This window comes from Harpegnathos saltator, unplaced genomic scaffold (genome assembly GCF_003227715.2).
Source record: "Harpegnathos saltator strain DR-91 unplaced genomic scaffold, Hsal_v8.6 scaffold54, whole genome shotgun sequence".
Lineage (NCBI taxonomy): Eukaryota > Metazoa > Arthropoda > Insecta > Hymenoptera > Formicidae > Harpegnathos > Harpegnathos saltator.
Genome location: NW_020230360.1, coordinates 1,286,643 through 1,299,849, shown reverse-complemented (window position 1 = coordinate 1,299,849; position 13,207 = coordinate 1,286,643). Strand labels below are relative to the sequence as shown.

Below are 13,207 nucleotides of genomic sequence, written 5' to 3'. Positions count from 1 at the left end.
TCCGCGGCAAGCTGTGTGCGTAGGGGCTGAACGATGACACGTCTCGCGCTGACTGTCGCGATGGCAACTTGACACTTTGACACCGCGCGACGGTCAGCGCGAGCCGCGTTACCGCTCAGCCCCCATGCATACAGCTTGCCGCGGAGCGGTCTATAGGCCGCGATGGGCGTGGAAAACGCCAAACTTTACGCGGTTATTACTAAAAATCTATTACGATTTTCACATTATGGTAGAGGACTTTTTGTTCCTCTCACTTAGCTCTATGTCCTACGGAGCCCGTGTCCCAAAGTTCTGAGACATCCTGTATATTATTATCATATAATGTACAATGTATGTGTACAAATACATGTAAATAAAAGACATGAACAATAGAAACATGGAAATGTAAGAATAATGTGATATAAAATATCATAAAAATACATCTATATAAAACAAACATCATAATTTTAGACACAGACATCTCAATCAACTGCCCAATTTGCAATAACGCTCAGTTTGGCCACTTTAATTATTTGAATTCCATCATATTTTGTAAACTCGTTCATTTAGAAATTATATGTCCTGCTTTTCTTATTCATGACGAGTAAATTATTTTTTGCATTGTTTGAATTCTTTTCCGTTGAACGCTTACTATTCGATATATGTCGTCCAGATTTATTTTGTGTGAATTGGATTTATTTGCAAATTCTACAATCTGGAACAGGACATTTTGACAACTTCGTAAGAGTTCGTAAGAATTCATTTTTATCTATAATTTCTCAATTTCATATTTATCCATAATTTCTAACTTTAACGAAAAATAAATTATCATATATATTGGGTGTTTAAGAATGAAATTTGAATTAATTAAAAATATTAAACGCGAAGCAAAGTAAACAGAAAAAATACATACCACACGGATATCTTCATTTAAATATACATTCATTATCATGTTACCTAACACTTTTGCGTTTTGAACAAAAGTGTCTTGCCACCTAGAAAGTAGAAATAAAAAATTATTAACAGAAACGTTAACTTTTTCGCGATCAGTCATTGCAAGTACTTATAAGAGAAACGATCACCAGATTATTCTCGAATAATGCTGTATGAAGTATTTCAGCACATCATTTTTCCTTATGTGTTTCTTTATAACAATTCGATAAAGTTCATTTAAATTCTTATGCGATAGTACATTTCCAAGTTCGAGAAACACTTCCTCCATATACTTTATAATAATTTGTGCATTATCCGAGCAAAACAAGTATTTCAAAATATCTATATCCGCTGTGTTTTTGTATTTTTCAAAGAACATCTGCGATATAGCTTCGTTGGCCAAACTCATACCGGCACAATATACCCAATCTTTCCACCATGGTGAAAATCTATGTTTGCGAAAAATATCAACCATTAGCGAAGTTTAAGTTTGTATCATGTGACCGATCAAACATATGGCGGAACAAGTAATAAAGAGATATGTTTAAAAAGAGATATGTTTAAAATTTGTATAGAATATAAAGATTTACTTGTTTTTATCAGGATCTAATAAATAGCCAGACAATTTTGTCGTAGCAGTTATTTGACACTTTCTATGCCCTAATTTGCAAGCCCATCTTGTTCCTAATAATCTCAGTGTTTTATACATATCGTTCTCATAATTTCTTTCTTCGTATTCCAAATTTTGAAGTAAGCCGTCCAATATTTGACGCACTTCTTCCTACGTTAAAGAATATTGATATCACATGAATATCGAAATGACAACAGTTTGAAATAACAGCATTATAATTTAATTTTAGTACGTCGCGTTGTTTATCGGGAACAGATATTTATATACATATATAACTACGTGATACATGCGTGACATATATCTCAACTTATATGTACATTTTTATAATCAGGAACAGAGTATTTTCTATATATTGGTCTGAATAATTCATCTTCAATATTATGAAACTTTTTTATGACATTTGCAGACTACGTGTCCCATAATTAACTAATGAACTGATGAAATTCGGTTTACCGTGCCTACCTTGATATGTTTCACTCCCGTAGCCGGATTATTCCAAATAGGCCACATAAACGATAGAATATTAAACATGGGATACCAGGCTATGTAACTTACATCGTGCTTTAAATAACTTGCAATTCTCCAAAATGTAAGCGGTGATATGTAGTCTTGTGTCATAAAATAATATGCATCATCAATCAATTGCGCGCGATTGAGGATATTTATTTGATTACAATTATCAGAGTGCAAAGCATTTGCAATTCGATTCCAACTATTTTCATCATAATTCACGCGAAAGTATCCTGTTGTAAATTAAATAATCATTATATTGTTAATTTATATTTGTATTCACGGAAAATTATTGTAAATAAAATAAAAAATGTATTATGTCGAAATTGTTTTACGCTTTAAACTGACAGTATAACGAACTTACTTGGTATGTATACAAGGTGATTTGAAACAAGCAGTTCTCTTTAATATGTCATATTCTTGAGAAAATTCTAAGACTATTATTTCTGTTGCAAAATGTTATTCAATGCTTAGTTACTGAATTATTAAGATAAACAGTTCGTCTATTACGCGCCGGGTACAGAAGGCAAGCAAGGACGGAACAATTAATATCCTATTAATTTATAATATTATATTTGCTATTACGGTTGCCACGGTTGTTCAAATTTTTAAGTTTTGAAAATAATACGGATGAATGTTATTACATACGTCGATTAGCACATCGCACCGTTTGCTATTATGGTTGCCACGATTGTTCAAATTTTTAAGTTTTGAAAATAATACGGATGAATGTTATTACATACGTCGATTAGCACATCGCACCGAGTGACCAACGTCAGCGCCTAGGCGGCACGCGCCCCAACGGTTACTCCCTGCCTGCTTTCCATACCCGACACTAGACGAAATATTTATCTTAATAACTCAGTAACTAAGCATCGAATAATATTTTGCAAGAGGAAAAATAGTCTTAGAATTTGCTCAAGAATATGGCATATTAAGTACTGATTGTTTCGAATCACCCTATATATACACTTACCATTTTGTTCTCTATTAAATATAACAAAATCAATATTATGCTCCAGCTTAATAGTTGTAATTCCAGTAGTTATCACAACATCACTGATCGTGTAAGACAAAGGATTATATGAAGTATAACTTGTCGGTATTATCCACGTGTATTTTCTCATGTCGACACTACCAGTGATATTTAATATCACTGTATTATTTTGACGATTGTGAAAAACATTTATAACAGGATAGTATCTCTGACTTAACCACGTATCCATAATTTCATTAATTCCAACCATTTGATTCGTACTGTCATCAAGTCTACGTTGTAAGGTGATCCAAAGATTAGAAGGAGTGGTAGAACGAAACTTACTATAAAGAAAAAAGTTCAACGTTACGTATATGTGTGCGCGCACGTATGTTTTATGTCATTAATAATTTATAAATTTTACAATACAAAACACATTTTTACTTAATCACGTGTTCAGTTGAACCATTTAACGTAAGTGCATAAATATACCGAAATTCTACGTAATAAATAATATGCCCCTCTTAAGCCCGATTAATTAATTAACACAAACCATATAGATTTGAAATAGTATAAATTCTGTCGTACATATAGTTATTTTTAGAAGCAATTATAGTGAAATGTTATATATAATGATGCTACAATGTGTTACTTACAATTTGTCAAAATATTCTGTGACAGCTAATTGAAATTTATTCCATGTGGTCATACGCTCTATCATGCGTAAAAGAGCAAAACCTAAAACAGTACATTAAAACGAAACAATTTTATTAATTTACATAGAGTAAGGACTAAGTTTCATAATTTGTATGGTATTTTCTTCCAAAGATAAATGAATATTTTTTTAAAATCTCCAGTTAAACACTAACCTTTATTATAATACCAACGAGAACAGAGGGAGACATCGATCTCATCTGCAATTCGTGCATTATATTCGGAAAGAGCTATCATCTGACAATTAGTTTCATACTGAAATGTTGACTGAAGAATTTGAATTGCATAGAGATCTGTTAATTGTGAACCGATGAAAATCTAAAATAAATCATTCTGATATAAAATATACTAAACTTCTGATACTAAAATATACGCTGTTGTACAAATTAACATAACGCAAATGTACTCCATATTCCAGCAAACATAAATATAACGGTTATATCAGGTGTAGTAAAAAGAAATCCATTATTTTTCCAATAGATAGCTTTAGTTATCTGTATCTCGCGTTGTATAAGTCCGATCGGGTTCCACTAGATGGCGTTAGAAAGATGAGATTTCGTACTAAAAAAACTTTTGTGACAGTTTTGTGATTAGTTGACTCAGTTTTGTTTGAGCGCGCGTCAAAGATGGACACTAGCAAAGAGAAAATACGCTATATTTTACAGTTTTTCTTCGATAAAGGCGGAAACGCAAGCCAGGCGGTTGAAAATGTGAATAGTGTTTATGGTCCTGATACTGTAACAGCCAATTACACGCAACTTTGGTTTCGTCGATTCCGTTCCGGTAATTTCGATGTCAAAGATGCACCACGCACTGGAAGGCCAATTGTCGAAAATATCGATAAAATTATGGACATTGTCGAGTCCGACCGTCATGTAAGCACTGTTTCGATTGCCCAAGAGCTAAAGATTGCACAAAAAACCGTTTGGAACCATTTGAATAAGGCTGGATACAAAAAGAAGCTCGATGTATGGGTGCCACACGAGTTAACGAAAAAAAACCTCATGGACCGAATTTCCATCCGCGAATCGCTGTTGTATCGCAACAAAATCGACCCATTTCTGAAGCGGTTGATCACTAGTGATGAAAAGTGGATCACTTACGACAACGTCAAGCGAAAACGGTCGTGGTCGAATCGCGGTGAGCCGGCGGAAACGGTGGCCAAGCCAGGATTGACGGCCAGGAAGGTTTTGCTGTGTGTTTGGTGGGATTGGCAGGGAATTATCTATATCTATGGAGGCAACAGTAAGCGACAAGAGGCGTGCGCGCGCGACGAGAAGCGAGCGAACGCGAACGACGAGCGAGCGAGCGCAAGCGACAAGAGACGGCCGCCCAGCGCTCTCTACGCGCTCATTGGCTCACATGTTTCAATTAATAACTCGATAATTATTGCCAATTTGACATTATGGCACATGACTTTTCTTCTCGGCTACACCCAATCTACCAGTACACAAAATATTAATGATCACATTCCGGACACCCTGTATACACATGTATGCCTAAAATAAATATAACATGTTACTAAAATACTACAGGACAGTTACTGTATATAACGAGACCGTAACTTATGTATAACAGTTATGTATAACAGTTATGTTATGAGGTTTCAAGCAAATGTTATATGGCTGAAATATAAAAATTACATAAAATGTGTGACGATAACCCTTATAACTGTCATGCTTACAAAATTAAATATTTGTCATTCTATTAATTCTTTCCACATTAGCAGTAGCGGTATTCCATATTCAATGAGGTTTGCAGATGATTGTAAAACGATTAGAAAAATTAAAAAATGTCTTCCACACCGATCATTTGCCTTTAAATCCAAAAATTTCTCGCCTTCTGGTAATGTTGATAGTTATATATATTAACCTGGTTCATGATATAATGACTGTAAAACTTCGATAGTGATTCGCCTATCCACAGGTCGGCCCATCGAGACTGAGTAACCACTGCTGTAAACGGCTGACGTGCCATTTGGTGTGAAATGACCTCACCGATATGAGCCTTGCGGCCAGGGAAATCGATATCTTTATCATATAGAACATCTTTTTCGCTGTAAATTGTGAATTAACATAATCAGGTGATGACATGTAGAAATGGCAGTATGCTTTTCTACAATTTAGCTCCTTCATAAATTACATAAACGTATGAAGTTAATTTAAAAGTTCTAATAACGAAACCCATTAAACACTGCATGATAATAATGTAACATCTATTTTATTGTTAGATATGTGAATTAGTTCGGTCCATCTGGCGGTCAATTGCTGTACTATGTAATTTTCTAATCTCTGTCTATTAAAGGCTTTATTTTTTAGTTTTGATATCTGACAATAATATTCAGTTGATAAACGTTTGGGTTTGTAACAACAACATCGTGTTTATCTGATTCGAAAATGTCGAAATTCGAGGCAAAAAAAGCATCATCTCCGAGAAGTTCTTATTTTCATTTGAAGAAAACAGTCGCTGAAGCTCATCGAATGCTCGTAGAAGCTTATGGTGAAAGTGTTCCCACCATGCAGAAAATCATGCAGAGAATGGTTTCGACGTTCCAAAAGTGATAATTTCAATGTCGATGACAAACCTCGTTCAGGTCAGCCGAAGAAGTTCGAGAACGAGGAATTGCAGGCGCTAATCGATGAAGATCAGTGTCAATCGCAATATGAGCTCGCGCAATTATTGAATATTGATCGGTCAACAATTTCTGTGCGTTTGGCAGCCATGAAAAAAATTAACAAAGAAGGAAGATGGGTGCCATACGAACTGAAAGAAAGAGTCATCGAGAGGCGAAAAGCCATGTCTGAAATCTTGCCTGCCAGACAAAAAAGAAAAGGTTTCTTGCATCGTATTGTGACTGGAGACGAGAAGTGGATATATTTCGATAATGCCAAACGAAGGAAATCCATTAGCGACCCAGGAAAACCATCCACATCGATACCAAAACGGAATATTCACGGCAAGAAAGTAATGCTCTGTATATGGTGGAACCAGAAGGGTGTAGTGTATCATGAACTATTAAAACAGAGCCAAACCATCACTGCCGAACTTTACCAACAACAACCGATCCGTTTAAACAACGCATTGAAGAATAAGCGGTCGGAATATGCAAAGAGACACGACAAACTGATCTTCCAGCACGATAACGCTCGGCCATGTTGGAAAGATTTTGAAGGCCACCTTGGAAGCACTGGGCTAGGACGTTTTACTTCCGTAATCACCAGACCCGCCCTATTCACCAGACATTGCTCCATCCGATTATCATTTGTTCAGATCGATGGTATACGGGCTTTCGGACCAGCATTTCAACAATTATGAAGAAATAGAGAAATGGCTCAATGAATGGATCGCTTCGAAAGACGAGTCGTTTTTCCGTCACGGAATGCAACAACTGCCAGACAGATGGGAAAAAATAATAGCAAGCGATGGCAAATACTTTGATCAATATGCTTTTTTATGTTTTTTCATACTAAAGTCTTTTTTGGAAGAAAAACGGACCGAATTAATTCATACACGTAATATATACCTATATATTATAAGACCAAAACTTCCCATTGAATTTATTGTATTATTGGGGAACACTATGTGATTCCTCTTAGGCAATACACCGATTAATCCCGTAAAGAATGTCAAGTAATAATCGGCAGCTACAATTATATTCGTTGCATATTGTAGCATCTTCTTTTGCGACATGTGCCAAATGGTGTCACTCTTAGATATTTCACTCTTTGTACGATTATCGTTGTCTTCAAGCAGAGCAATGAACACGTTGGAAGGAGATATCGGAGGCGTATCATTAAAATACGTCTCGTTAACGTTGGAGAGAAACTTTTTAGTGAATATTTCAGGTTCATTCGAGAAAACTTTAAAATTCTCAGGATATAGTACAGATATGTTGAAAATTGCCTTTAATCCGGGCTCATCCCAACATGGAAACACTCTCCGAGCCATGTTAGGTTGCGTGATGATTAACCTATCGTTAGAACATATTGTAAATATAAAATATTTAACCATTCTATAACGTCAACATGTGGAAAAGAGTTTTCTACATATATGGATAAATTATACATAGGAAAAATCGGATATATTAGCATGTGTCGCGATGGTAGAGAGTAGCGCGCTCGAATGCTAGAGCTTGTAGTGCAACCCATTTAGTCTAACAATAGCTGTCGACGTACTTTTTTCCCTTAGTTACGCGACGGCAACTATCGCTAAGCAAAGTGGTTCGCTAGAAATTCGAACATCCGAGAGCGCCATCCAGTACCGCCGCGACACACGCTAATTCATCCCATTTATTCCATGCATAACTCCGTCCATTTTAAAGATTTTTGCAAAATGCTATTTGATCCTTTTCTTTGTTTCAATCAGCTGTATGTCTCTATTGGCTATTTGAATTACAAACATAATGCACATATATGAATTATACAAGATGTTCCATAACTCGCTACAAAAATTCGTGGGGATATAGAACGAATTAAGACAAACATATAGCTTCATACCGGTTTGCGATATTCGCAATAAGTGTTGAATTAATAATTATAGAAATGTGACGAGTGAACGCACACAGATATGCATACCCGTATTATTGCGCGTCCAATCGATTCAGCAACTGTTGTCGGTATGTGATGAAGAGAAGGACAATGCTCCGCGCTGTTTGTCTTATCTTAACGGCGAGATGCCATTCCTAGATCTCGCCGCACGCCAGCTGAATCGATTAGATCGCGTTAAGCCCGAACGACTCTTCCAATATTATCTCGGCGCACGATCACTTATTAGACTTTTATGATTCATAACTCGATAATTATCGCGAATATTGCAAAACAGTATGGGAATTTTATATTTGTCTTAATCTGCCATATGTTCCCATGTTACGAATTCATTGTATCGACTTATGAGATATTCTCTACATAACTCATTATATTAATATTGTCTGCATATGATCTCACAAAATTGTACGAAATTTAATTTATATATATGTCAATATTGAAAAAAGGCTGGTATACAAATGTAAATTATGTAAATGCTTGTTTTCGCAGTTATGATCATTTTTAATTGATTTATATACCGACATAGGGATTATGAACAAATACTTTGTCGATAAATATTTTACAAGAAAACGTTGAATTAATCGGTTTTACTTTTGATTTTTACGAATGATAAACATGAACTATATAAACCATATAACCAGCATAACACTTGTACCAGCAGAAAAGAATGTTTACACACAATGGTTAGCAGTATGATTCTCGTAAATTCTTACCTTGCTTTCTCAAGATTTGTTCCACTTTTCTTGTATTCGTATTTAACTACACCGTTCCAAGAACGGTCCCAAGGACGGCGAATAGTAAAGCCAATTGTCAAGTTATAAGTCCCAGGAATTATTACTTTATCAAACTGCAAATCCAAAATCTGCGAGTGTTTGCAATAACGGTAGCCAGTTAATCTGTAGCTTTCAAGTGAGTTGGTATTTACAACCTTTATCTGACTGTTGATATCCATTTCATAGGCGTGCAAACTTATGACTCTTATAGAATTTTCAATAATGATCGTAATATTACTTAAACAATCAACTACGTTCCAAGTCGGATTTATTAGCGCATATATTAGGATTTTTATGTTATATCGAATTGGCCGAGAGTTAGAAACCAGTAAATCATTATAAGAGGGAACATCCGAGCAATGTTGCAGGTCCATGTCTAAAGATTGATCATGATCGGTAGCAATGTAGTGTGGCAGAACAGCGGCGCACATCGAAATGTAACTTAATAATAATATTAGGAATTCCATGTAAATATTTCTCAAAGCCATATATGTACCTAAATGGGGAATTTATTTTTTTGCAGAATATTAGTTAATGATACGTTTTTATGAGGTCATTTATGAGGTCATTGTTCCATAATATTGTTACTTAATGTTGATATTAATGTAAGAAGACTAATACAACGGATATAAGGAATTTAATATCTCTTACCTATGTAGATATATGTTCTGTATTTGATATTTCTACTTCTGGTGCTCGTTGCTCACTACCGTACGTAGCATAAATACAGCTTCTGATATAGAGGTTCGTTTACTAATCGCAAAAAATATAAACAAAATCACGCAACAATAAGTTACGTTTTGAAAAACACCTTGATGCTAGATTGATTACATACAAAGAATTTTGCCAGATAATAGCATATTTAGTTATTATTGATAACCTGAACTGATATGAAACAATATGGAAAATATCACATTTCATATATTATTACCTCGGAAATTTTACTGAATTTAACAAATTTGTAAATTTTGACAAAACATCGCAAAGATTGACGAGAAATATTGTTTTAAAAACTTTAAAGAGAATAAACTTTTTATGATATTTGTTCAGCATGATTTTAATGTCTATTTACAAGACAAAAACGACAAACATAGTTTATTTTTGAAATAATCTATATTATTTTCAACAAACTTCTCTCATCTTTCGGGCAGCTGCCGAATTCTATTTCGGTAAAAAGATTGTGATTTCACTCAATAATATCAAAATGCTTTTTCATCCCTGATTACGATTTTGTGAAGAAAGTCGTTTTGTTTGAATTGTAACAACTAGGACATTATCGTATCAGAGCGTCTCACAGTTTTCGGCATTCCACTACGTTCTGCATCAATAACATCAAAATGGCCACTTCGAAACCCACTTTGAAACCATTTTATAAATTTTTTGGATCACAGCAAATTCACCTAAATCGAAATAAATCATTTTGGCGGTTTCAGTAGCAATTTTCTTTAACCAGAGCACAAAAAATACAGTGCTTAATATACTTCTTCTGAGAAGACTTGGTGCAAATTACTGTTTTTTGAGTTTATTTCGCGAGTAGAGGAAAATTATGGGGCGTTTGAAAGGGTAAAACTGATACTTTAAAATCTTAAAACTGAAACTTCAAAATCCCAAAATAGTAGGAAAAAATTTTAATTTATAACAGAATTATAACTGATTGAATATAGAGATCGATCTCTTTTGTATGTCTAATGCACTCATCGTACTCATTTGTATATCTAATATAAACTAGGTATGTAAAATAAATCAGTGCTTTTACATTTACTTGGTCTTAAATAATATTTTGAGTTTAAAGATTTTTTACCGCCATAATATAGTTTTGGAAGGACGTTATTTATATTTATAAAATGCTATGTCACTTATCTGCATTTTTGAGATCAATATGATGTAAAAAATCAATTGTGTTCAAGATGGCAGCTGACAAGATGCCCGCTAACAATAAAATAATTAAGTGCTTTGCGGTCGACCTACGCCATAATATTTTGTATTTATATCACGGAAAGAACTGTCCTCATGGCAAATTAACTGAAAAATAAAACTACAGTTAATTTGACAATTATATCCGAAGTGACAAGCTGAATTAAACCTAAACAAATTATTATTATATTTAAATCACAAAGAGAGATTTTTGAAAAGAAAAATAATATCATATTTATAGCCGATATTAGTAATTAACTATATAATATACATATAGAAACGGTACGGATTGCAGTATAATATATAAATACGTTTTACTACCGTGTACTACGTACACAATATTATATAGTATAATAATTGTTATAAACGTTTGTAATGTAATAAAATTTTTTTGATATAAGTTCTTGTTGGTATCGAAGAATTTATATTTGGAAAATATCATGTTTTATATACCACTTCGCAAATTTCATGGAATGTAACAAATTTATAAATTATGATGAAACATAATTCATTGCGAAAATTAACAAGATGAATTACTTTGAAAACTTACAAAATAGAATAAACTTATTACTTATTTACTATAAATATGTTACTTATTAAATTGAAAAATAAAAAGAACTTGATATGATAAAATTTGATATATTAATATTAAAATTAGTATTTTATAGGAAAATGAATAGAATTTATCGAGATCAGCAAATTCAGTAACGTATACTTTTATTGGCTATCTCAGGCTATATTTTATTTATTTATCCTTGGGACATCTTACAGAAGATTGTGCTGCCTGGATTCTTAAGCTATTAGAGATTAACGGATATATGTAGTGGACATTTATGAAAGATTTATATTGTATTACAATATTTAGCATTCTGAAATTACTTCTAATGTTGCATTACAATTAATGAGGTCAAATATATACATAAAGTTTTCACTTAAAATATTTACAATAACTAATATCCAGGAAACTCCAGGAATTAAATATCACAGTATTATTTTGGATACTTTCAAGTTATCCCAAGATATTTTCAGAATATTTTTTTATCTTGAAAATATCTCATTATGTCCTGGACATATTCAGGATCATCTTGAGGTCATCTTGTACTGTCTGAGTTTGGGAAAAGTTCGAAAAAGAGACAAGTAGCTTCTCCACCTTCTCAGTATTAATAACAAAAATGGGCGTTACGCACATACAACCTCATCTTTAATGTCAAGGTTTAAGAAAGTGATTTCTTATATCAAATATAGATAATTATATAGTAATATATATTATTATCATATAATACAATTTGTGTATAGAAATATGCAATGTGTAAAAATAATATGAAAATGTAATAATAAAAAACGTAAAATGGACATCAAAGTAAAAAACTACATAAAAAGAACAATAAAATCATGAATATGTGAGAATAACTTGATAATAGAATACAATAAAAATGCAATTACAAAAAACAAACATCACAGTTTTAAACACAGACATCTCAATTCATTGCCCAATTTGCAACAGCCTTCAGTTTGGCCGCTTTGTTTATTTGATATCTATCACATTTCGTAAACTCGCTCGTCCAGAAATTATATGTCTTCCTCTTTCTCATTCAAACTATAAATTATTTTTCGTATTTAAAAAATTTTTTGCCTTTGAGCTGATTTTATTACATACATATCATTCATGTTTATTTTCAATAAGTGAGCATTAACTTCTGCAAATTTTGTAATCTGAAATAGATCATTTTGATGAGTTCATAACAGAGTTTAAATATTCATTTTCATCTATTTTCAACTTTAGCAAAAATTTTAACTTTAGCAAAAATAAATTATTATATGTATTGCGTTTGAAAATGAAATTAATTAAAAATGAATCAATTAAAAATGTTAAACGCAAATCAAATAGAAGATACATACTATATTGAAATGTTCATCTAAATATAAATTCATTATCATATCACTCAACAATTTTGTGTTTAAAGATGGGTCTAGCCACCTTAAAAGTAAAAATAATTAAACCAATCATCAATAGAAGTGTTATCGCGCTCTCTCGCGATTACGCGCTGCAAGTTTTTATAAGAGAGACAATCACCACGTCATTAAATTCAAATAATTTTTTATAATAAATTCCAGAACATCATTCTTCCTTATGTGTTTCTTTACGATAATACGATAAAGTTCATTTATATCGTTGTACAATAATGTGTTTGCAAATTCGAAAAACAACATTTCATCCATATACTTCACGATA

General features: G+C 33.1%; 1 protein-coding gene across 2 annotated transcripts; it reads right to left on the bottom strand.

Moving 5' to 3' along the window:
* Positions 1-422: 422 nt before the first annotated feature.
* LOC105187087 (glutamyl aminopeptidase) lies at positions 423-9,773 on the bottom strand. Of its 2 annotated transcripts, none has more exons than XM_025303375.1 (12): positions 9,712-9,773; positions 9,001-9,556; positions 7,267-7,713; positions 5,616-5,799; positions 3,899-4,061; positions 3,686-3,767; positions 3,030-3,373; positions 2,006-2,286; positions 1,503-1,693; positions 1,062-1,361; positions 893-974; positions 423-694 (listed from the first exon to the last, which is right to left on the bottom strand). In XM_025303375.1, exons 2-12 carry the CDS (start codon positions 9,546-9,548, stop codon positions 575-577), a joined length of 2,742 nt encoding a protein of 913 aa, XP_025159160.1. In that variant the 5' UTR covers positions 9,549-9,556; positions 9,712-9,773; the 3' UTR covers positions 423-574. The 2 variants fall into 2 exon arrangements, with proteins under 2 accessions (XP_025159160.1, XP_025159161.1); XM_025303376.1 differs by having other exon boundaries at positions 3,030-3,322.
* Between the last annotated feature and the right edge of the window lie 3,434 nt (positions 9,774-13,207).

What these genes read in the sequence shown, in the direction of transcription:
- LOC105187087 (XM_025303375.1), bottom strand. Translation starts at nt 9,548, where the DNA reads ATGGCTTTGAGAAATATTTACATGGAATTCCTAATATTATTATTAAGT. An exon ending in ACAAATCTTGAGAAAGCAAG is followed by an intron (nt 7,714 to 9,000) that starts GTAAGAATTTAC and finishes TTCTAACGATAG; the next exon opens with GTTAATCATCACGCAACCTA. An exon ending in CATTATTCGAGAATAATCTG is followed by an intron (nt 975 to 1,061) that starts GTGATCGTTTCT and finishes TCTACTTTCTAG; the next exon opens with GTGGCAAGACACTTTTGTTC.